Below are 16,814 nucleotides of genomic sequence, written 5' to 3'. Positions count from 1 at the left end.
ATGGGCTGGGCGTCCACACAGACACAATAGGCAATGTCTAAGGGAGGGTTGGTCAACTGGCTTCCTCATTGCTGCTGTCGTTGCCATTAGCCAATATATATACCCCTGACTGTGATGTGCACAATTGTTATGAAATGGCCGTTGTCATTTTGGTTCATTATGGTAGTGGTTCTATTGTTTTGTAAGTGGGGTTTGGTTTATTTGTGAGCTGTTTCTAGGTAGTCCTATCATGTTCACATAAACTTAAAATGTGTTAAATGATCTATTTCTGACTACTACACTGGAATGGATCATAGTGTGAGAACAGCCTTACTTGTGTGTAGCTTTGTTTCACTACAACCATGCCACGTATTTATTTGTTTGAAGTACATATCTTTGAAATCTATTGTATCTGCTTTTGTTTTACATTTGAGTCTAAAAGTAGCATTTTGTGTTTTACCACAGGAATGTAACACCACACACAAAGCTGGAGTTTAAAGTATGGAGCCATAACACTCTAAAGGCAGATGCTCTGCTAGGGAAAGCCACTTTGGACCTGCACCAAGCCCTGGAGCAACACAACAGAAAACGTAAGAGCAACATTTTGGTATTTTAGGCACTCTTCTATTCAGTGTTATTAATGTGTTTCTATGTGTGTAGTTGAAGAAGTAAAGGAGGTGCTAAGGCTAACTCTGGAGAATAAGAATGGTGTGGTGCCTTCTGGAGAGCTCACAGTCATCTTGGATGGCCTCACCGTTGATCAGGAGCCTTCACAAAATGGCAACGACACCACTACAACCAGTGAGAATTCTTCACCTTTAACCTCTGCTGCTTTTTACTGACTCTTAAATCTCACTACTGCTCACTTATTATTCAAAAAGTCTGATAAATTACCATCATTTTAACTGCACTTTTTTCCTACTTCTCAAAGAAGTTCAGCAGAATGGAGATGCCATTCATGAGAATGGGGAGGAATTTAACACCAGGACCCAGAACAGGTAAAGTCATATCTTTTATATTTTCAGTGTAGTGATGTCTGCAGGAGTCTTAATTATCTTTTCCCCCCAGCAGACAACAGGTTGTTCTGTGGTTCTTGCAACACTTTAATCTCTATTGCAGAGTAGAAACGCAATTTCTGGTAAAGTTGGGACATTTTGTAAAATGCAATAAAACAAGAATCTCGGATTTGTTAATATCTATATATCTATCTATCAAAGGTACAAACAAATGACTTAAACATTTTGTTGGACTAACTTTATTGTATCTTGTAATTATAAACCAATTTTGAATTTCATACCTGCATCACACTTAAAAAGCTGCAACTGGGGTCAAATAAAAATGAAAGTTTATAGAATATTTAAGTTTTTTGAAACATTCAACAGTAAGCAGGTGAACTGTTAACAGGTGAGGATATCAGGATTGGGTTAAGTCTTTGCAAGTAAAGATTGGTCATGTTGTGTCAAACTTCTTGGGAGAATCAGTTCTGAAAGAATATTGTTCTACACAAGATTGCAAAGAATGCAAGTCTTTCACCATCTCAGTCTGTGTAAGCACACTTTTAACCACTGTTGAATGTGTGAACCTTTACGCTCTCAGACAGCACTGCATGTGAAACTACCGCAGTATACTGCAGTAAATATAGCAACATGGGCTTGGGAATCTCTATTTTGTAACTATGCATCAGTTCTATGCAAAAACTACAGAGTTCAGGACTGAAAGTGTGTGCTGTGGTCAACTTTGTATTGGGGGTTAAAGACAAACATTAAATTGTCTGTGTCAAGGACGAAATGAACTATGCAGACTATTATCAGCGAATGTTTGGAGTGGGATCAGTGCCCATGGCATGAGTAACTTGCATGTCTGAAGGTAGCTTATTGGGATTTCGAAAAGAAAACATTTTGCCTTGATGGCAACAACAGACATCTTTTTGTAAGAAGGCCATGGTTATTTCAGTAAGACAATAACAGGCTTTATTCTGCATGTACTACAATGTCTGGCACAGAACAATCAGACATGGCGACCACAGAATGTAGAGCAGCTGAAGCCAAAATCCACTTGCAACACTGCAACAAGTAGTATCCTCAGTTGATGTAACAAGTTTTTGTAAGTGCACAAATTTGCAATGCAGTAGGATATCCAGATTCTATGTCTGTCTGGTTGACAGAGCTTTACAGACACAAACAAACTTATATGACCCATTCACAAATATGACCATTCATGTTTCAGTACAATAGAAATATGACCATTCATGTATAAGTACAATACAGTGCTCCTCAGTTTACAGTGAACCTCAGTAAACACTTAGTAAACACTAGACACACACATCACATATGTAGCACTACAGCTTGAGTCAGTAAGGGGCTAAAATCTTAGTTTCATTGCTTAAACAGATAAAACAATGACTCACAGGAAACTTATTTCAGTCCCCATTAACCTGCAAGTCATTGTATAAGATTTGTAAGAATACTTCCGATCATTTTGCATACAAAACCAGGTGGGGATATGGCAATAATCAGATATTCGTACTGACCTTACTGATAAATAAGTAAACACACAGTTTACAGCTGCTATTGTATTCAGCATAGACAAAAGAAAATCTAGTCTAACCCAGTCTAATAATGTGACTCTGCACAATGTAAGGCTATTCATTGCCTCTAATTTGTCCATACCAAAAACATGTCCAGAATCTGTGTGGTTCTTCTTTAAGAAAGTTCTTAATGCCCATATTTTTTAAAAGTGTGAGTTAAAAGGTTAACTAAACCTTTTTTGTTGGGAAATTGCATCACAGCAGCCTTTTACCTTATGGTTTATTCCTTTTTGCCCTATGTTGCTATAATAAATCAGTACCGTTCTTATGATTCAGTTATTTTCTAACAGGCCAGATGTGTGCAAACCAGCTGATGCAAGCAGTCATTGAGAGGCCTGCACAGGCCTACTTGTGTCTGAAAAAGACATTAAAAACAAACTAAAATCCCATCATATTTGGTATGGGGGTGCTTTGATTGTGCTGATTTTGCAAACATATCAAATTTTGTTGCTGCTGTGGTTAATATGTCAATAGGAAAGATAGTCAGCCAAACATTTTGACCTGAATGTTTACCTACCCTGCCACTGTCAACCCCATTTAACTAAAATATCTCAGCTTTGTCTGAGATCTATCACAAACAACAATTAAACTAATATTGTTTATGGCTAATGTCCTAAAGGTTTTTACTTATATGCATAACTGGTAAACATGCTGAACATGCTAAATGTTCCTCAAGTACTTGTGGGGTTAGTGTTTAGGACCATTAGATTGTGTAAATGTAAAATTTGGGCAAATACAAATAATAAATGTTTTTAATTAGTTTATTATTGTTTTGTCAAACTGGCTTACTAATGACATGTAATTTTTAAAATATTTAAAATATTAAAATATATATTTTAATAAATTTGGTATATAGCTTAAATGCTTAAACATTTCTAAAATGTATATAAAAATTTATCTTTTATAAATGTTGCATTAATATGCACACCTTTTAACTAATACTTTATTGAAGGCCAGGTTTAGTTTTAAACCTCACAAACCAGAGAACCAACACAGTTTTGGCAAACTCCAAATGGAATTTTATGTGACTTATGGCTTCGTGAAGTGTTCAGGCAGTGGTTGTCCTGGAGGTTTGTCCTTGACCGTTTGACTATCAAACTGTAATCGAACTTTAGGGTACTGATTTAGTGCAAAAATCTCTCTCTTGCACAACAGACTTTAGGCCCATAAAGATATGAAAATTGCTTGGCTGTAAACAATGACACGTGTATTTCAGCTGCTTCCAATAAATTTCAGACCTGCTTTTTGATGGTTGGTGAATTACATATACAGTGGATTTAAAAAAAAATACAGAGGCCTTGTCTTTTTGCATATTTTATTGCATTGAAAATATAATTTCTAGTATATATTATTGCCATTTCTAATTTAAACTAAAACCCCCCTAATGATAAAGTGACAACACACTTTTAGAGATTTTAAGGGTAACAGTTTAGACTGTATTGCTAGGTCAAAAGCCAAGCAATGAACTATCTGTGGACCTTCACAATCAAACTGTGTCAAGGCATAGATCAGAGCAAGTGTTTATTACAATACTTTAAGCTTTGAGTGTTTCCAGACCACAGTGGCCACAGATGTTTCACAATTGAAAAAGCTTGAAACAACTATGAACATTCCTAGAGTTGGCTGTTGTGATGGAAATTTGACCTTAAATAAGAACACTACCAAGACTTGAATGTGCTTAAGTAAATATTTTTTGTTCACTCAGAATACCTTTTTGTGCTTACAAGCCTGGGTAGTCACTCTTAGCAATACTGTATCGAAACTTACCTCAGAGTGCTACAAAACTGGACAAACAAATACATGAGTATAACAAGTAAACAAGTACAATAAGAATTATAAATATATAATGAAAGACAAAGGATACTGAATGTATTGGTATGAATGTACTGAATGATTGGTAACAATTTGACAAAGCAACACCTACTATCTACTATCCCTTACCAGATTTGTTTTGATCACCCAAGTCTTATCCTATTATGGCCTTGGCTACCGGATGCATATTTAACTAATTGGGAGTGAAGAGTGAAAGAATGTGCAAACCTTGACTCCCCAGTTATCATAAATTGTTGGCTGCTCTATTCAATGTACCACAAATGTTTAAATAGAGTTCTCTGGAAATGTAGACCAACGGTTACTAATACAAAAAGTATACAATAAGAGTATATATTTAGAGTCAAGCACTTAAAATCGATTAACTTATAGAATATATGTGATAAATTAAATCGATAACCACACTGTCCAGTCAAATTTGGCATCTTGACAAGAAGGGCTTTGGTCAGGGAGGTAAGAAAAAAAGGTAAGAAATTACTCTAAAAGAGCTAAAAAATCCTTGCAGATATGGTAAAACATAATGAAAGGAGATCTTATGATCTCTGCAGAACTATGTATTATGCCACTGACCACTGTTGAGTAAAAGGCATATGAGGGCATGCTTGGTGTTTGCCAAAGAGTATGTAAAGTACCTGGACAACACCATGGAAAAAAATCTCTGGTCTGATAAGATGGAAATCGAACGAGAGCACTATGGATAACGAGAAAGGAAATGCACAGCCATCGAAGGATGGATAAGAACATATCCTGACCCAACATAACCCTGATTTGAACAGTAATTTAATGATTTAATTTTTCCGGCCTTCTTTTTTAAAAAGCATACCTAAATAAAAGTAGCTTTATGTCACTGCAAAAATTTTTTTTTTCTAAATATGATAACAGATAACGTACTATGGCATGTGCCATATCATAATTTAACAAATTTTAACATGGAATGACTTCAACACACTTCAGAGACCTTTGCTTATGTAGTTTGTGCCTATGAACAAGTTGAGTTTACAAATTATCTTGGAACCCAAAGTTGCTTAGAAGTTGCTCCAAGTGACATTTCAGAGTTTTGAGTGATCCACTTTGTGAAAGAGCTTTTCTAAGAGAGCCTTCTAGACTTTTCATTGTGATGTCTGTGGCTCAGATTAATTGGTGCAGCCAAACTAGTCATACAGTAGTGTTAAAAAAATAGCAGTGACTTTAAAAAAGTGAATAAAGCACAAAATCATTATAATAACTTTTATTTCCATAAATGCAAATGCACTGAAAATACTACACTTTCAATTCTAAATCAAAACATTAACTAAATGTAGCCAGTTTGTGTTCATCCTTTACAGAAAGTTAAGAAAAATGAATATTAGGCTGTTCAAAATAATAGCAGTGCCAGCATTTTTCTTTAAAAACTAAAAAAATGTATCTATAACATGAAAAAATGTTTGAGGTTTCACTTTACTTTAAATTACTGAACTAATATTTAGTGGCAGAACAATTGTTTCCGAGATCTGTGTTGCATGGAGTCGACCAACTTCTGGCACCTCTGAACAGGTATTCCAGTCCAGGATGATTAGACTACATTCCACAGTTCTTCTGCAATTTTGGGTTTTGCCTCAAAAAAACGTGTTTCAGACGTCAGCCCACAAGTTCTCTATGGGATTGAAGTCAGGGGATTGGGCTGGTCACTCTATTACCTCAATCTTGTTTGTCTGTAACCAAGATGTTTTGGGTCATTGTCATGTTGAAACATGGACATTTCTTCTTCGACATAGGGCAACATGATCTGCTCAAGTATTCTGATATATTTAAATTGATCCATGATCCCTCGTATGTGATAAATAGGCGTAACACCATGGTATGAAAAACATCCCCATGTAGAAATATCACTTCTACTAAAAACAGTGATTTATCAAGTTAATGGTGTTGGACTGCTATTTTTTTGAACACCACTGTATATAGATGGGCAGAGATAAATCATTAGCTGTAATTAATCATAATCACAGGCATAATTAGCAGGCCATGCCACTTAGTTAAATATCGGCCTGCACCAGCAAAGTCTAAGATGTTGTGTGTATATTTTGTCTCAGTAGACTTGATTTTTTTTGGGAAATCCACAATAAACAAACTTAAATTTAAGAGTTTTTAGACAAAGAAGTATGTTTCAATTATTTAAGCACAGATAAAGAACATTTGTAGAAATTATTAAAATCCCAAGGCTTATTTGACATGCATCACATGGTTTTTACAAATGAATGTTAACTTAATTCTTAACTTGTTCTTTATTTTCTTTATATGGTGTTGCACAGCTCTGTGAATGGCACAAATGGTATTGAAGGTGAGACTCCATTCAACTCCTCTGACAACAGTGATGGTAGCGCTGCCCCTCTTCTTAATGGTGATGCAGAGTCCACTCCCACCCACCAGACAGTTACATCCAGCGTGAACCCTGAGGACAGGGGTACGTGCAGTGTAACTGGTGAGTGATGCATGCTGAGATTATTATAATATACAAAAAAAATAAAATAAAAACAATAATAAAAAAAAAAATCTATGTAAATCTATATATATATATATATATATCAGTGTTTCTGCTACATGTACATACTGCCTAATGAATGGAGCCTGTTTAGATTCTAAGCTTAAAACAGTGCTGTCAAGGTCAATAGTGCTGACCCCAACATTTATTTAGTAAATTAAGAGATTTTAATTCAGAAATCATCAAAACTACAGAGACAATTATAATAAAGAAAAAAGATTCCTCTATCCAGTTTGTCATGTATACATACTACACTACACGTGTATTTGTTTTATTTCTCCCCATACAAAGAATTACTAGTATTTTAACTTGTAATTTATCACAGAATATTGTTGCAATTAATAAAAGTATTGAATATAAATATAATTTGTGTTGTGTTGTTCTTACATTTATTCTTTTATTTTAAATTTAAAGATCCATTTATTAAAAGCTTCAGTCTTAAGCCGTGGAGCTCTTTTTTAAAAAGAAATCACGGAAAATTAAGTGCTCTAAGCCAGGCTGCAGTCTATGCAACTGAATTTATGAAAATAAATAGTGTGTAAAGTTTATTGTGTAGTGTATGTATTCTTTGCTTTTTAATTAATTTTGCGCTGCACCGGATGGGGGCCGTGGGTGTATGGGGGGTTGAGGGTGCCTGCCACCGCTGCTAAAAAAAATTCTAGAGGAAACACTGTATATATATAAAACAAAAAAAACACACCTTACAAAATTTTGTTTCATATTTTAATGTACTGATATACTGTATTTTGAAAGTCGTGTAAACATCTGTAAGGTCACTTCTCATTTTAACAGGTAATGGAGAGAATTCTGCTGCTGCCACAACAGTAGATCCTCTGTTGCCCCCTGCTGATGAGAGTGAAGACAGCAGTGGTGTTTCCTCTGTTCCTTTGTGCACCTCGTCTCCACGCCAACTCGTCTCCGCCTCTAGCACTCAGCCCAGCAGTGCTGCTCCTGCTATTGCTGCCTCTGTGTCCTCCAATTCAACTCCTGTCATTCAGCCAGTCACTAGTACTGCTGGTGCTGCTGGTGGTGCTGCTGCAGCTGCTGCATCCTCCGAACCCACAGGAGACACTACTTCGAACAACAGCACGATCACAGACGGCGCCAAATCACGTCAGCTTGGCCCCGGCGTTAGCACTTCAGACCCTTTACCTCCTGGGTAAAATGCACACATCATCACGCTAGTCTGAAGTTTGAGATTTTGCCAATACTGTAATTGTACACAGTCAATTTTATATTGAATTGAATTAAGTATGATTTTGTTCTTATAGCTGGGAACAGAGAAAGGACCCTCATGGCAGAACTTACTATGTTGATCACAATACAAGAACCACCACATGGGAAAGACCACAGCCACTCCCACCAGGGTGAGTAATTTACAATGGCAACAGTAATACGCCAACAGTAAGATGATTGTGTTTACATGTCGATCAAGACCTTATTCAGATTACAATATATGTGTATAGGCATTCGTCTTGCTGTAGTTGTCATTCCCCCAGAAATAGTAAGCACTACATAAGGTGAAGAAGTAAACAGACAAAGAAGAGCTTGACAGTTGTGATGTAAACATAAAGTTTTTGCCCAAAGGGAAATGGGCAAATACTGTCTGTTTGTCGATGTGCCGATATTTGCGGAACCAAATGCAACCGCAAATATTTCAAGTTGCTCCACCTGAAGCGACTTGGTGTTTACCTATGTAATGCTGCACTGAATGCTGAAAAGTGAAGATAGTTTTTGACAACTAGTTTCTCTATTGTTTCCTGGTTATATTAAGGCTTACCTATGTTATTTGCTTACGTGATAAACCGATTCCTAAATAGCTCATGTTAACTTAGATGTTTTTCCAAAATCAGATTACTAAAGTGCATGTCAACCCAGTAATCTGATTATTGTCATAACCTGATTTCTTGCAGTAATCTGACTATGGTGTGCATGTAAACACAGTAATGGATCCTTTTTTTTTTTTTTTTTTTTACTAAAACTAGGATTGGACTGGTTTAGGTAACCAGTAGGAATGGACATCATACTTTGTTAACAGAGAATACGGGGGTGCTCATATTTGGTTGGGGTGGGAAAACAGCTGCACACTGACCATGACTTGCACAGTTGTTACAATATTGTCATGCACATTTGTGGTGGGTGGCCCTAATGTTTTGGATCAGCTGTGTATGTTTAGACACTTTTTTTTCCACCTAGCTGGGAGAGGCGAGTGGATGACCGCGGCCGGATCTACTATGTGGATCACAACACAAGGACCACCACGTGGCAGCGGCCTACCATGGAGTCAGTGCGCAACTTTGAGCAGTGGCAGTCCCAGCGAAGCCAGTTACAGGGAGCTATGCATCAGTTCAACCAGAGATACCTCTATTCGGTACAGTGTCATCATCATGCACACATCATGGCTTATACGATGGCTTTTATCAGTTTCACTGTTTAAATAGATTAGTTGGTTTTCAGTAGGTAAGGTGCAATGAGGAAAAACAAGTATTTTCTTTGTCTGTTATTTAATATAAAAAATACTTGAGTCAGTTTAAGCTACTAAATTTGCCAGTGAAGCAAAAAAAAAAATGTCTTATATTCATCAGAGAAACATGTCGGTTTTAATGCATCATAACCCATAGCCTTTTTTCACAGCTCTACATTTATGGCCTTGCTCTTTATGCACATAAATATTTTGGATTCCCAAAAACTTTTATAATGATAAGCACTTTTTATTTTGCAAAGTGGCAAATGTCTACCCACACTTGCTCATATAAATAAATAAAGTAGGGCTGTCATGCGATCAAAAATTTTAATCGAGATTAATTGCGATTAAAGAGCCAAATTAATCGGGATTAATCGCAATTAATCGCAAACTGATAATTACGCAAAATTTGAACAGTTATGCAAATGTTTATTGCAAGAACCATGTCTAGATGCAACACCAGTGGTGTAACTAGGAGCTCATGGGCCCCAGTTAAAAAAAAAAAGTGAGGTGAGTGTCTGAGTTCATGTCGTGGAGGACCCCTGAATTTTTTTTAATCGCGATTCAAATTTGAAACCTTTATTTTAGGGCTGTCGTTTAACGCGTTAATTAACGCGATTAACGCGTTAAACGACAGCCCTAAAATAAAGGTTTCATTTCGACTGCTGTTTCCTTCGGCCATTCGTTGCATGTTTGATTTGGCTCAAATGTTAAGGCTGGATGCCCTTCCTAAGCGTGCTCTGATACACGCCCCCCAGTGGCTGTGTTTACATATGGCATGCACCTTCTGTATTTGTGAGTTTATTGTTCAAATCCCTGGGTACTCATACACTGCAGTTACTGCATGAGGTATGTCTCTTAATATTACAACACACAAGCTCACCTACTAAACCTTGCTCATAAAAACCTAGATTTTTATTATTATTCCACCTTATTATTAGTGTGGGAGCAAACTGTGAAATCTTGTGTGGTAAAAAAATTCTGAAAAACTTTTCATATGCAGACAGTTGAAGTGTTGTTAAATACTTTTGTCCCTGAGCTCTTTCACCTGCACCCTGTTACTCGCTGCATATACTGTAATCCTCTCAACCAATGAAACTGTGCAGTTTGTTAGCTTGGGAGGAAAAGTACATTACTTTACTTGTACACATGTTTCTGTCAGTTGTCCTTGTTGGTTCTTTCACTCCTGATTAATCTCTCTGTTTGATGATGTGATTAGTTTATTTAGTGCTGAGTATCTGATGGTATAAAAGCATGTTTTAGAAGGACAGTTAAGCATTCAGACAAGCAGATAGAATTCAAGTGACTACCTCTGCTTAACCTTAACTGGCTATTTTTTGTCCTGTGTCCTTATTTTTCATTTATTTTAATGTTTTGGTTCTTGTTTCGGAGACAGGCCTCAATGATGTCGGCAGAAAACGACCCCCTGGGTCCACTACCTCCTGGATGGGGTAAGTTTAGGTCCTGTGTAATGCTGTATACCCAACATTCTTTAACTGTTAGATATCTTTATATTGCTTTCAATGACTGAGATTCTCTCTGTCATTTCTTTCAAATCGGTTAGAGTCTAACAGATTTGAAAGCAATTGATATACTTACATGTATATTAAATCAAACCCCAACAAACCTGTTTACACTTAAAACATAGCCAGTGTTTTTATGGGTTGTTGTATAACTTTTAGGTTTAAACTTTTCCCCCAGAGCGACGTGTGGATTCCAACGATCGGGTTTACTTTGTCAATCATAACACAAAGACCACTCAATGGGAAGACCCACGAACACAAGGGTAGGTCACAGTTGAGTTTGTGGCTGTAGTTGTAGATATACGAGGGATCTTTAAAAAGCGCTTTTATATTTTGGTTGGAAACAGTGAGGGTGGGAGTAGTAGTAATTGGTCGTGTCTGAGAGACTGAGAGAGAGCTGATAGTCCGGATTTAGCGGCATCCGTTTTCCAGCTTTAAGGGGAGGAAGAATTTAATGTGATGATGATGTGAAAGCAGTGGTGCATTAGTGGCTACACACTCAACCAAAAACATTTTTTGCTGATGGCATTAAAAAGTTGGTACTATGCTGGAAAAAATTTATTGGAAGGTGACTGTGTAGAAAAGTGATGTCATTTGTTTTTTAAATTCTTAATAAATAGAGTTTAAAAAAGTTCAGAAACATTTTGAAGTACCCTTGAAGTTTGTAGTTTACCTATCACCAGTATGTCTACTTCAACCCCAAATTTCTGGAGTGTTTCACTTTATATCGCTTAAACATTTGAATGATTATAATACTATTTGCTTCATTTTGCAGGTTGCAGAATGAAGATCCTCTGCCTGAGGGCTGGGAGATCCGCTACACACGTGAAGGAGTGCGTTACTTTGTGGATCACAACACTCGAACAACCACATTTAGTGACCCAAGGACTGGCAAATCTTCTGTGTGAGTACATATCTGTAATCTTACCAATACAATTTTTAATTTCTAAGATTTTTTAAGGACCTTATTTACATTGATACATATTTACAAATAATCCCAGTGGCTCCTGGTTTTTATTTCACCAACCAAACAGGAACGTTACACCTCATCTCACTTTTAGTTTAATCATTCCTCAAAGTATTGATCTGTTGTATCAGCTGAAGCTCTCACCTGGATGCTATGAAAAGCTGGAACAGCAGGATCAAACTGATGCTTGTTTGCACTTGCACATCACATCCAAAGTGTAGGGATGCAATTTTTGTAGTAATAAGTTCTTGTTTGAAAAGAATTTAACACCAAGCTAGTGCTTCAGTACTAGTGTTTGTCTTTGACTTTCTAAGACTCAATACTTTTTGCTCTGTAAGCATTTTAAATTCTATGTTATGGATGAATTCCATGCATGTTTGATCTGTGGTTTCTCTGATCTCGTCTTGGCACTGTATTTTAGCACAAAAGGGCCGCAGATAGCATACGAGCGCAGCTTCCGGTGGAAACTATCCCACTTCCGCTACCTGTGCCAGGTAACAGACACTTTATCTGTATGTAGTTGTCAGCATGTTCTGGACCTGCTTCCCCTTTTAAACCTCACTGTTTTCTTTTTTCCCCCCAGTCCAACGCGCTACCTAGTCATGTTAAAATCACAGTGTCTAGACAGACATTGTTTGAGGACTCTTTTCAACAAGTAAGTTTTTTTTTTTATATATATATGTTTTGCAAGTTCACTCATCATAGATCAACAAATGTTTGTTCAATGCATTTTTGTTCGTTTTTTAGATAATGGCTCTGAAGCCATATGACCTTAGGAGAAGGCTGTATGTTATTTTCAGAGGAGAGGAGGGACTGGACTATGGAGGCCTGGCCAGGTTCTTTCACTTGCATATTTTTAATATTCATTATAAATAACATTTACTCTAAACATTTTCAACTGACATTTGTTTTTGTTTTCTAGGGAGTGGTTTTTCCTTCTTTCACATGAGGTGCTGAACCCAATGTACTGTCTTTTTGAGTATGCTGGCAAGAGCAACTACTGTCTGCAGATAAACCCTGCCTCTACCATCAACCCAGACCACCTGTCCTACTTTTGCTTTATCGGCCGATTTATTGCCATGGTAAGGGCTTTTGCCCCACACACTTTCTTAGGTTTTAACCCATAATGTTAATTGCACATGCTTATGTTTATATGTATGAATGTGTGTGTTAGAGAGAGAGTGAGTTGTGTGTGATAAGAATGTCTTTATTGTATTTTTCGTGAACTGCGACCATCCGTGTAACCAAAGACAAATTCCTTGTATGTGTGAGCATACTTGGCCAATAAAGCCTGTTTCTGATTCTATCAGCTCACACCTTAAATTCTACACTTAAAGCTCTGTTCCACATGTTGTTTGTGTTTGTTCTAACTAATGCATTTTACCTACGATTTAGGAAAAATTTTTTTATGTTTGGCTACTTTTCTGTAAAGAGTAGCCTGATTTTCTCCAGATTTTTTCTTAAATCGTAAAATAAAGCACTTTATTATGATTTATATGTGCAAAGTATGACTTCATTTATTCCCTATAAAACACTGTTTCCACAAGAAATACCTCAGGCAGTTTTATTTTCCTCCAAACATTTGTTTACTGGAGTAGACAATTGATCACAATGCTATATGTGTGTTTATACAACAGTTAGTTCTGACCTTACAATCGGATTGGTTGAGAAGTTATTTGTGGTAACAGCACAGCTTTTTCACACAAAGAAATGCTTAAAAAGTGTTTATTTTTATTGTACAGACTGAGGAATTATTAATGTTGCATAGCAACAACTCATTTGTTGTGGAAGTACTTTTTGGTGGAAGGTGTTGTCAGAATATTCAGTATGAAATTCAGTGGTTTTTGATTTTTGTTTCTTTATTTTATAAAAAAATGTTGTATTCGCAACAACATTCACTCTCATGTTCTATTGATTAAGTAGGTGTTTCTCCAAATGTACCCGGGCTTTAATGTGCATCAGACCAGCAACAGATTTTAGCATCAGTAAACACATACATAAAAATGTATCATTTTTTGGTAAACTTATATTTCCTTATTATAACACAAGCACAGTGTTAACAAAATATTAATGCACAATATAAGAGCGGAAAAAAGGTATGCATTGATTTAATCAAACCAATTATTATTATTATTTACAAGCGTCCTTCCCTGCATAAGACCTGATAGTGTTTCATAGGTTAATGAATGTCTCTCTGTACTGTCTACCTACAGGCACTCTTCCATGGAAAGTTTATCGATACAGGCTTCTCCCTCCCCTTCTACAAGCGTATGCTCAACAAGAAGCTCCTGCTAAAAGACTTGGAATCCATAGACCCAGAGTTCTACAACTCTTTGATCTGGATCAGGTATGCTTTAGATTGTAGCAAGGAGGGTATGTTTAGGGTTTGATTAGTGAGTGTACCCTCAGTCACCCTTAGTTTTAGGGTTATATAAATGCCACTAAACCCGTTTGTTTTGTTTTACAGATATACATATATATATATATTCACTGTGTTCCACAATGCAGTGGCATCACTGTGTAATTTACGAGTGCAAACACCTAGGATTTAAGGTCATGACACAAAGAAAACTGAGGTTATACAATTAATTTACATTAATCACATTTACATATTTTTGATTGTTTAATAGAAATTGGTTTGGGCATGAATTACATTTCTTTAAAGCTCTCTCATTGTACAACATTTTATGTTGTGTTAAAAGAACAAAAACCCTTAAGTATGACATATGCAATAACAGATGCCAATAATTTCTCACAGCCCCCAGTAGCTGAAATGTTGTCTCTCAAACCCTTAGTGCCATTTCCGATCTCAGAAGTTTACTGTATTCGATTTAAAGGTGCATTGTACTGCAACCCCTTCATTGCAGTATTAACGTGCATGCTCCTACTCATTACACTGATCCGTTTGCAGGGACAACAACATTGAAGAATGTGGTTTAGAAATGTACTTCACCGTTGACATGGAGATCCTGGGCAAAATCACCTCACACAACCTTAAACCCGACGGTGATAACATTCTAGTAACTGAGGAGAACAAAGAGGAGTATATCGGGTAAGGAATGATGCTTCACTGTGAGAGTGAGATATGCCTGTGCAAAGAGAGTTCTTCATTCTGACTAAAAAAAATTGTCTTCTCCTCTTGAAGGTTAATGGCAGAATGGCGGTTCTCTAGGGGTGTTGAGGGGCAGACCAAAGCGTTTCTGGATGGGTTTAATGAGGTGGTTCCACTGCAGTGGCTACAGTACTTTGATGAGAAAGAACTTGAGGTAAAGCCTACAGTTTTTATTCTGAATACAACTAATACAAATATTGCTCAATTTATATGGGTTATAATAACAATACAGTGTGCTAGGTATGACTTAATCTCGGTGTGTCTGTGTTTTAGGTGATGCTTTGTGGTATGCAGGAGGTGGACCTGCAGGACTGGCAGAGAAACACTGTGTATCGCCACTATACCAGGAACAGCAAACAGATCATGTGGTTCTGGCAGGTGCGCTACATCTCTTTTAAACACCATCAGTTGTTTTTTTTTGTTACATTAAAATAAGCACAGTACAAACACTGAAGTGAACTGCACAGCACATATTTGACAGTGTTTTTCTTGTGTAAACTCTACTGTCTGCAGTTTGTGAAAGAAGTGGACAACGAAGTTCGGTTACGGCTGATGCAGTTTGTCACCGGTACCTGTAGGCTACCTTTGGGAGGTTTCGCTGAACTCATGGGTGAGAAATGCACAAAGCATGAAACCTGCTGTGTGACTTCACTGCAATGTGAAGTCACTCACTCACTCACTTTCTTAAACGCTTATCCAATTAGGGTCGCAGGTGGGTGCTGGAGCCTAGCTTTTCAATGGGCGCAAGGCACACAGTAACACCCTGGACGTGACTCCAGTCCATCGCAGGGCAGACACACATACACACACCAATTCAGTGTCTCCAATTAACCTGACTGCATGTTTTTGGACTGTGGGAGAAAACCGGAGCGCCTGGAGGAAACCCACACAGACACAGGGAGAACATGCAAACTCCACACAGAAAGGAACCAGAGCGCCCCACCTGGGGATTGAACCCAGGACCTTCTTGATGTGAGGCGACGGTGCTACCCACTGAGCCACCGTGCCCACAACTCATGAAACAAAAAAAAAAAAAAACACGATTAAATTGCTAATTACCACTAAGTTCATTATTAGGCAGATGTAGCAGGATAACACTGGGTTACATGATTCTAATGATTATATCTCATGCCCTACACTCATTTAATACAGATCTATACAGTCATGCCACATATTTACCAACCAGTGCAGCATGGAGCTAAACAGTTTTAAATTCACTGCCTTACACTGCAAATAAACTGAATTTTATATAAACCTTATGGGTAGAATCAAAAATAATGCATACAATGTGCATTTTCAATAGATAAACTACAAAACTGTATCTAACAAATCTAAAAAACAGTTACTGTAGGTACAAGGAAGCTTATAAAAAATAATAACATAAAATGTAATGCTAATAATATACTATTTTAATAGGGAGTAACGGACCTCAAAAATTCTGTATTGAGAAGGTTGGAAAGGACACTTGGCTTCCCCGGAGTCATACATGGTAAAGTAAACTTTTATTTTTACTTATACTACAACAGGTTGTCTACATTGGATCCTCAATGACAAATGTAATTTGTTTGTCAAGACTTATTATTTTTTAAATTCTTTTGGCTGCTCATGTATTTGGGGTCGCTACAGTGGATTTTTTTGGTCTGCATACTTGATTTGGCACAGTTTTTACTACTCTTATGATCTGATATATAATATTTACATGATCAGAGTAAAAAAGAAAAAAATAAGAGCAATTCATGAAGGATGCTAATAGAAGACCCCAAAAGTAATTCATAGAAAATAACACAATCTGCTGCTATGCTGTAGTAGTAAATGCAACTTTTTAAGTTACTTG

The 16,814-nt window shown here is 36.9% G+C and overlaps 2 protein-coding genes across 5 annotated transcripts in view; one reads left to right on the top strand and one right to left on the bottom strand.

Moving 5' to 3' along the window:
- Positions 1-16,814, top strand: part of LOC134309824 (NEDD4-like E3 ubiquitin-protein ligase WWP1) — a 43,872-nt gene that overhangs the window by 24,495 nt on the left and 2,563 nt on the right. For 2 of the 3 annotated variants that reach the window (XM_062991173.1, XM_062991171.1), the window contains 20 exons: positions 445-569; positions 640-780; positions 911-977; positions 6,685-6,854; positions 7,707-8,073; positions 8,186-8,281; positions 9,111-9,285; positions 10,775-10,829; positions 11,080-11,164; positions 11,677-11,805; positions 12,290-12,362; positions 12,452-12,523; positions 12,616-12,704; positions 12,791-12,950; positions 14,082-14,215; positions 14,780-14,920; positions 15,014-15,134; positions 15,254-15,358; positions 15,494-15,590; positions 16,397-16,469. In XM_062991173.1, the coding sequence (XP_062847243.1) occupies positions 445-569; positions 640-780; positions 911-977; positions 6,685-6,854; positions 7,707-8,073; positions 8,186-8,281; positions 9,111-9,285; positions 10,775-10,829; positions 11,080-11,164; positions 11,677-11,805; positions 12,290-12,362; positions 12,452-12,523; positions 12,616-12,704; positions 12,791-12,950; positions 14,082-14,215; positions 14,780-14,920; positions 15,014-15,134; positions 15,254-15,358; positions 15,494-15,590; positions 16,397-16,469 (2,475 nt within the window). The remainder of the gene's footprint in view (positions 1-444; positions 570-639; positions 781-910; positions 978-6,684; positions 6,855-7,706; positions 8,074-8,185; positions 8,282-9,110; positions 9,286-10,774; positions 10,830-11,079; positions 11,165-11,676; positions 11,806-12,289; positions 12,363-12,451; positions 12,524-12,615; positions 12,705-12,790; positions 12,951-14,081; positions 14,216-14,779; positions 14,921-15,013; positions 15,135-15,253; positions 15,359-15,493; positions 15,591-16,396; positions 16,470-16,814) is intronic. The other variant, XM_062991172.1, reaches the window with a different exon arrangement.
- Positions 7,993-16,814, bottom strand: part of snx16 (sorting nexin 16) — a 39,391-nt gene continuing 30,569 nt past the window's right edge. For both annotated transcript variants that reach the window (XM_062991174.1, XM_062991175.1), the window contains exon 9: positions 7,993-8,069. In XM_062991174.1, the coding sequence (XP_062847244.1) occupies positions 8,046-8,069 (24 nt within the window). In that variant the 3' untranslated portion in view covers positions 7,993-8,045. The remainder of the gene's footprint in view (positions 8,070-16,814) is intronic.

This window comes from Trichomycterus rosablanca, chromosome 3 (assembly GCF_030014385.1).
Source record: "Trichomycterus rosablanca isolate fTriRos1 chromosome 3, fTriRos1.hap1, whole genome shotgun sequence".
In the NCBI taxonomy this organism is placed as follows: domain Eukaryota; kingdom Metazoa; phylum Chordata; class Actinopteri; order Siluriformes; family Trichomycteridae; genus Trichomycterus; species Trichomycterus rosablanca.
The sequence above is the reverse complement of the archived record's forward strand: the minus strand, read 5'-3'. Positions and strand labels throughout refer to the sequence as shown.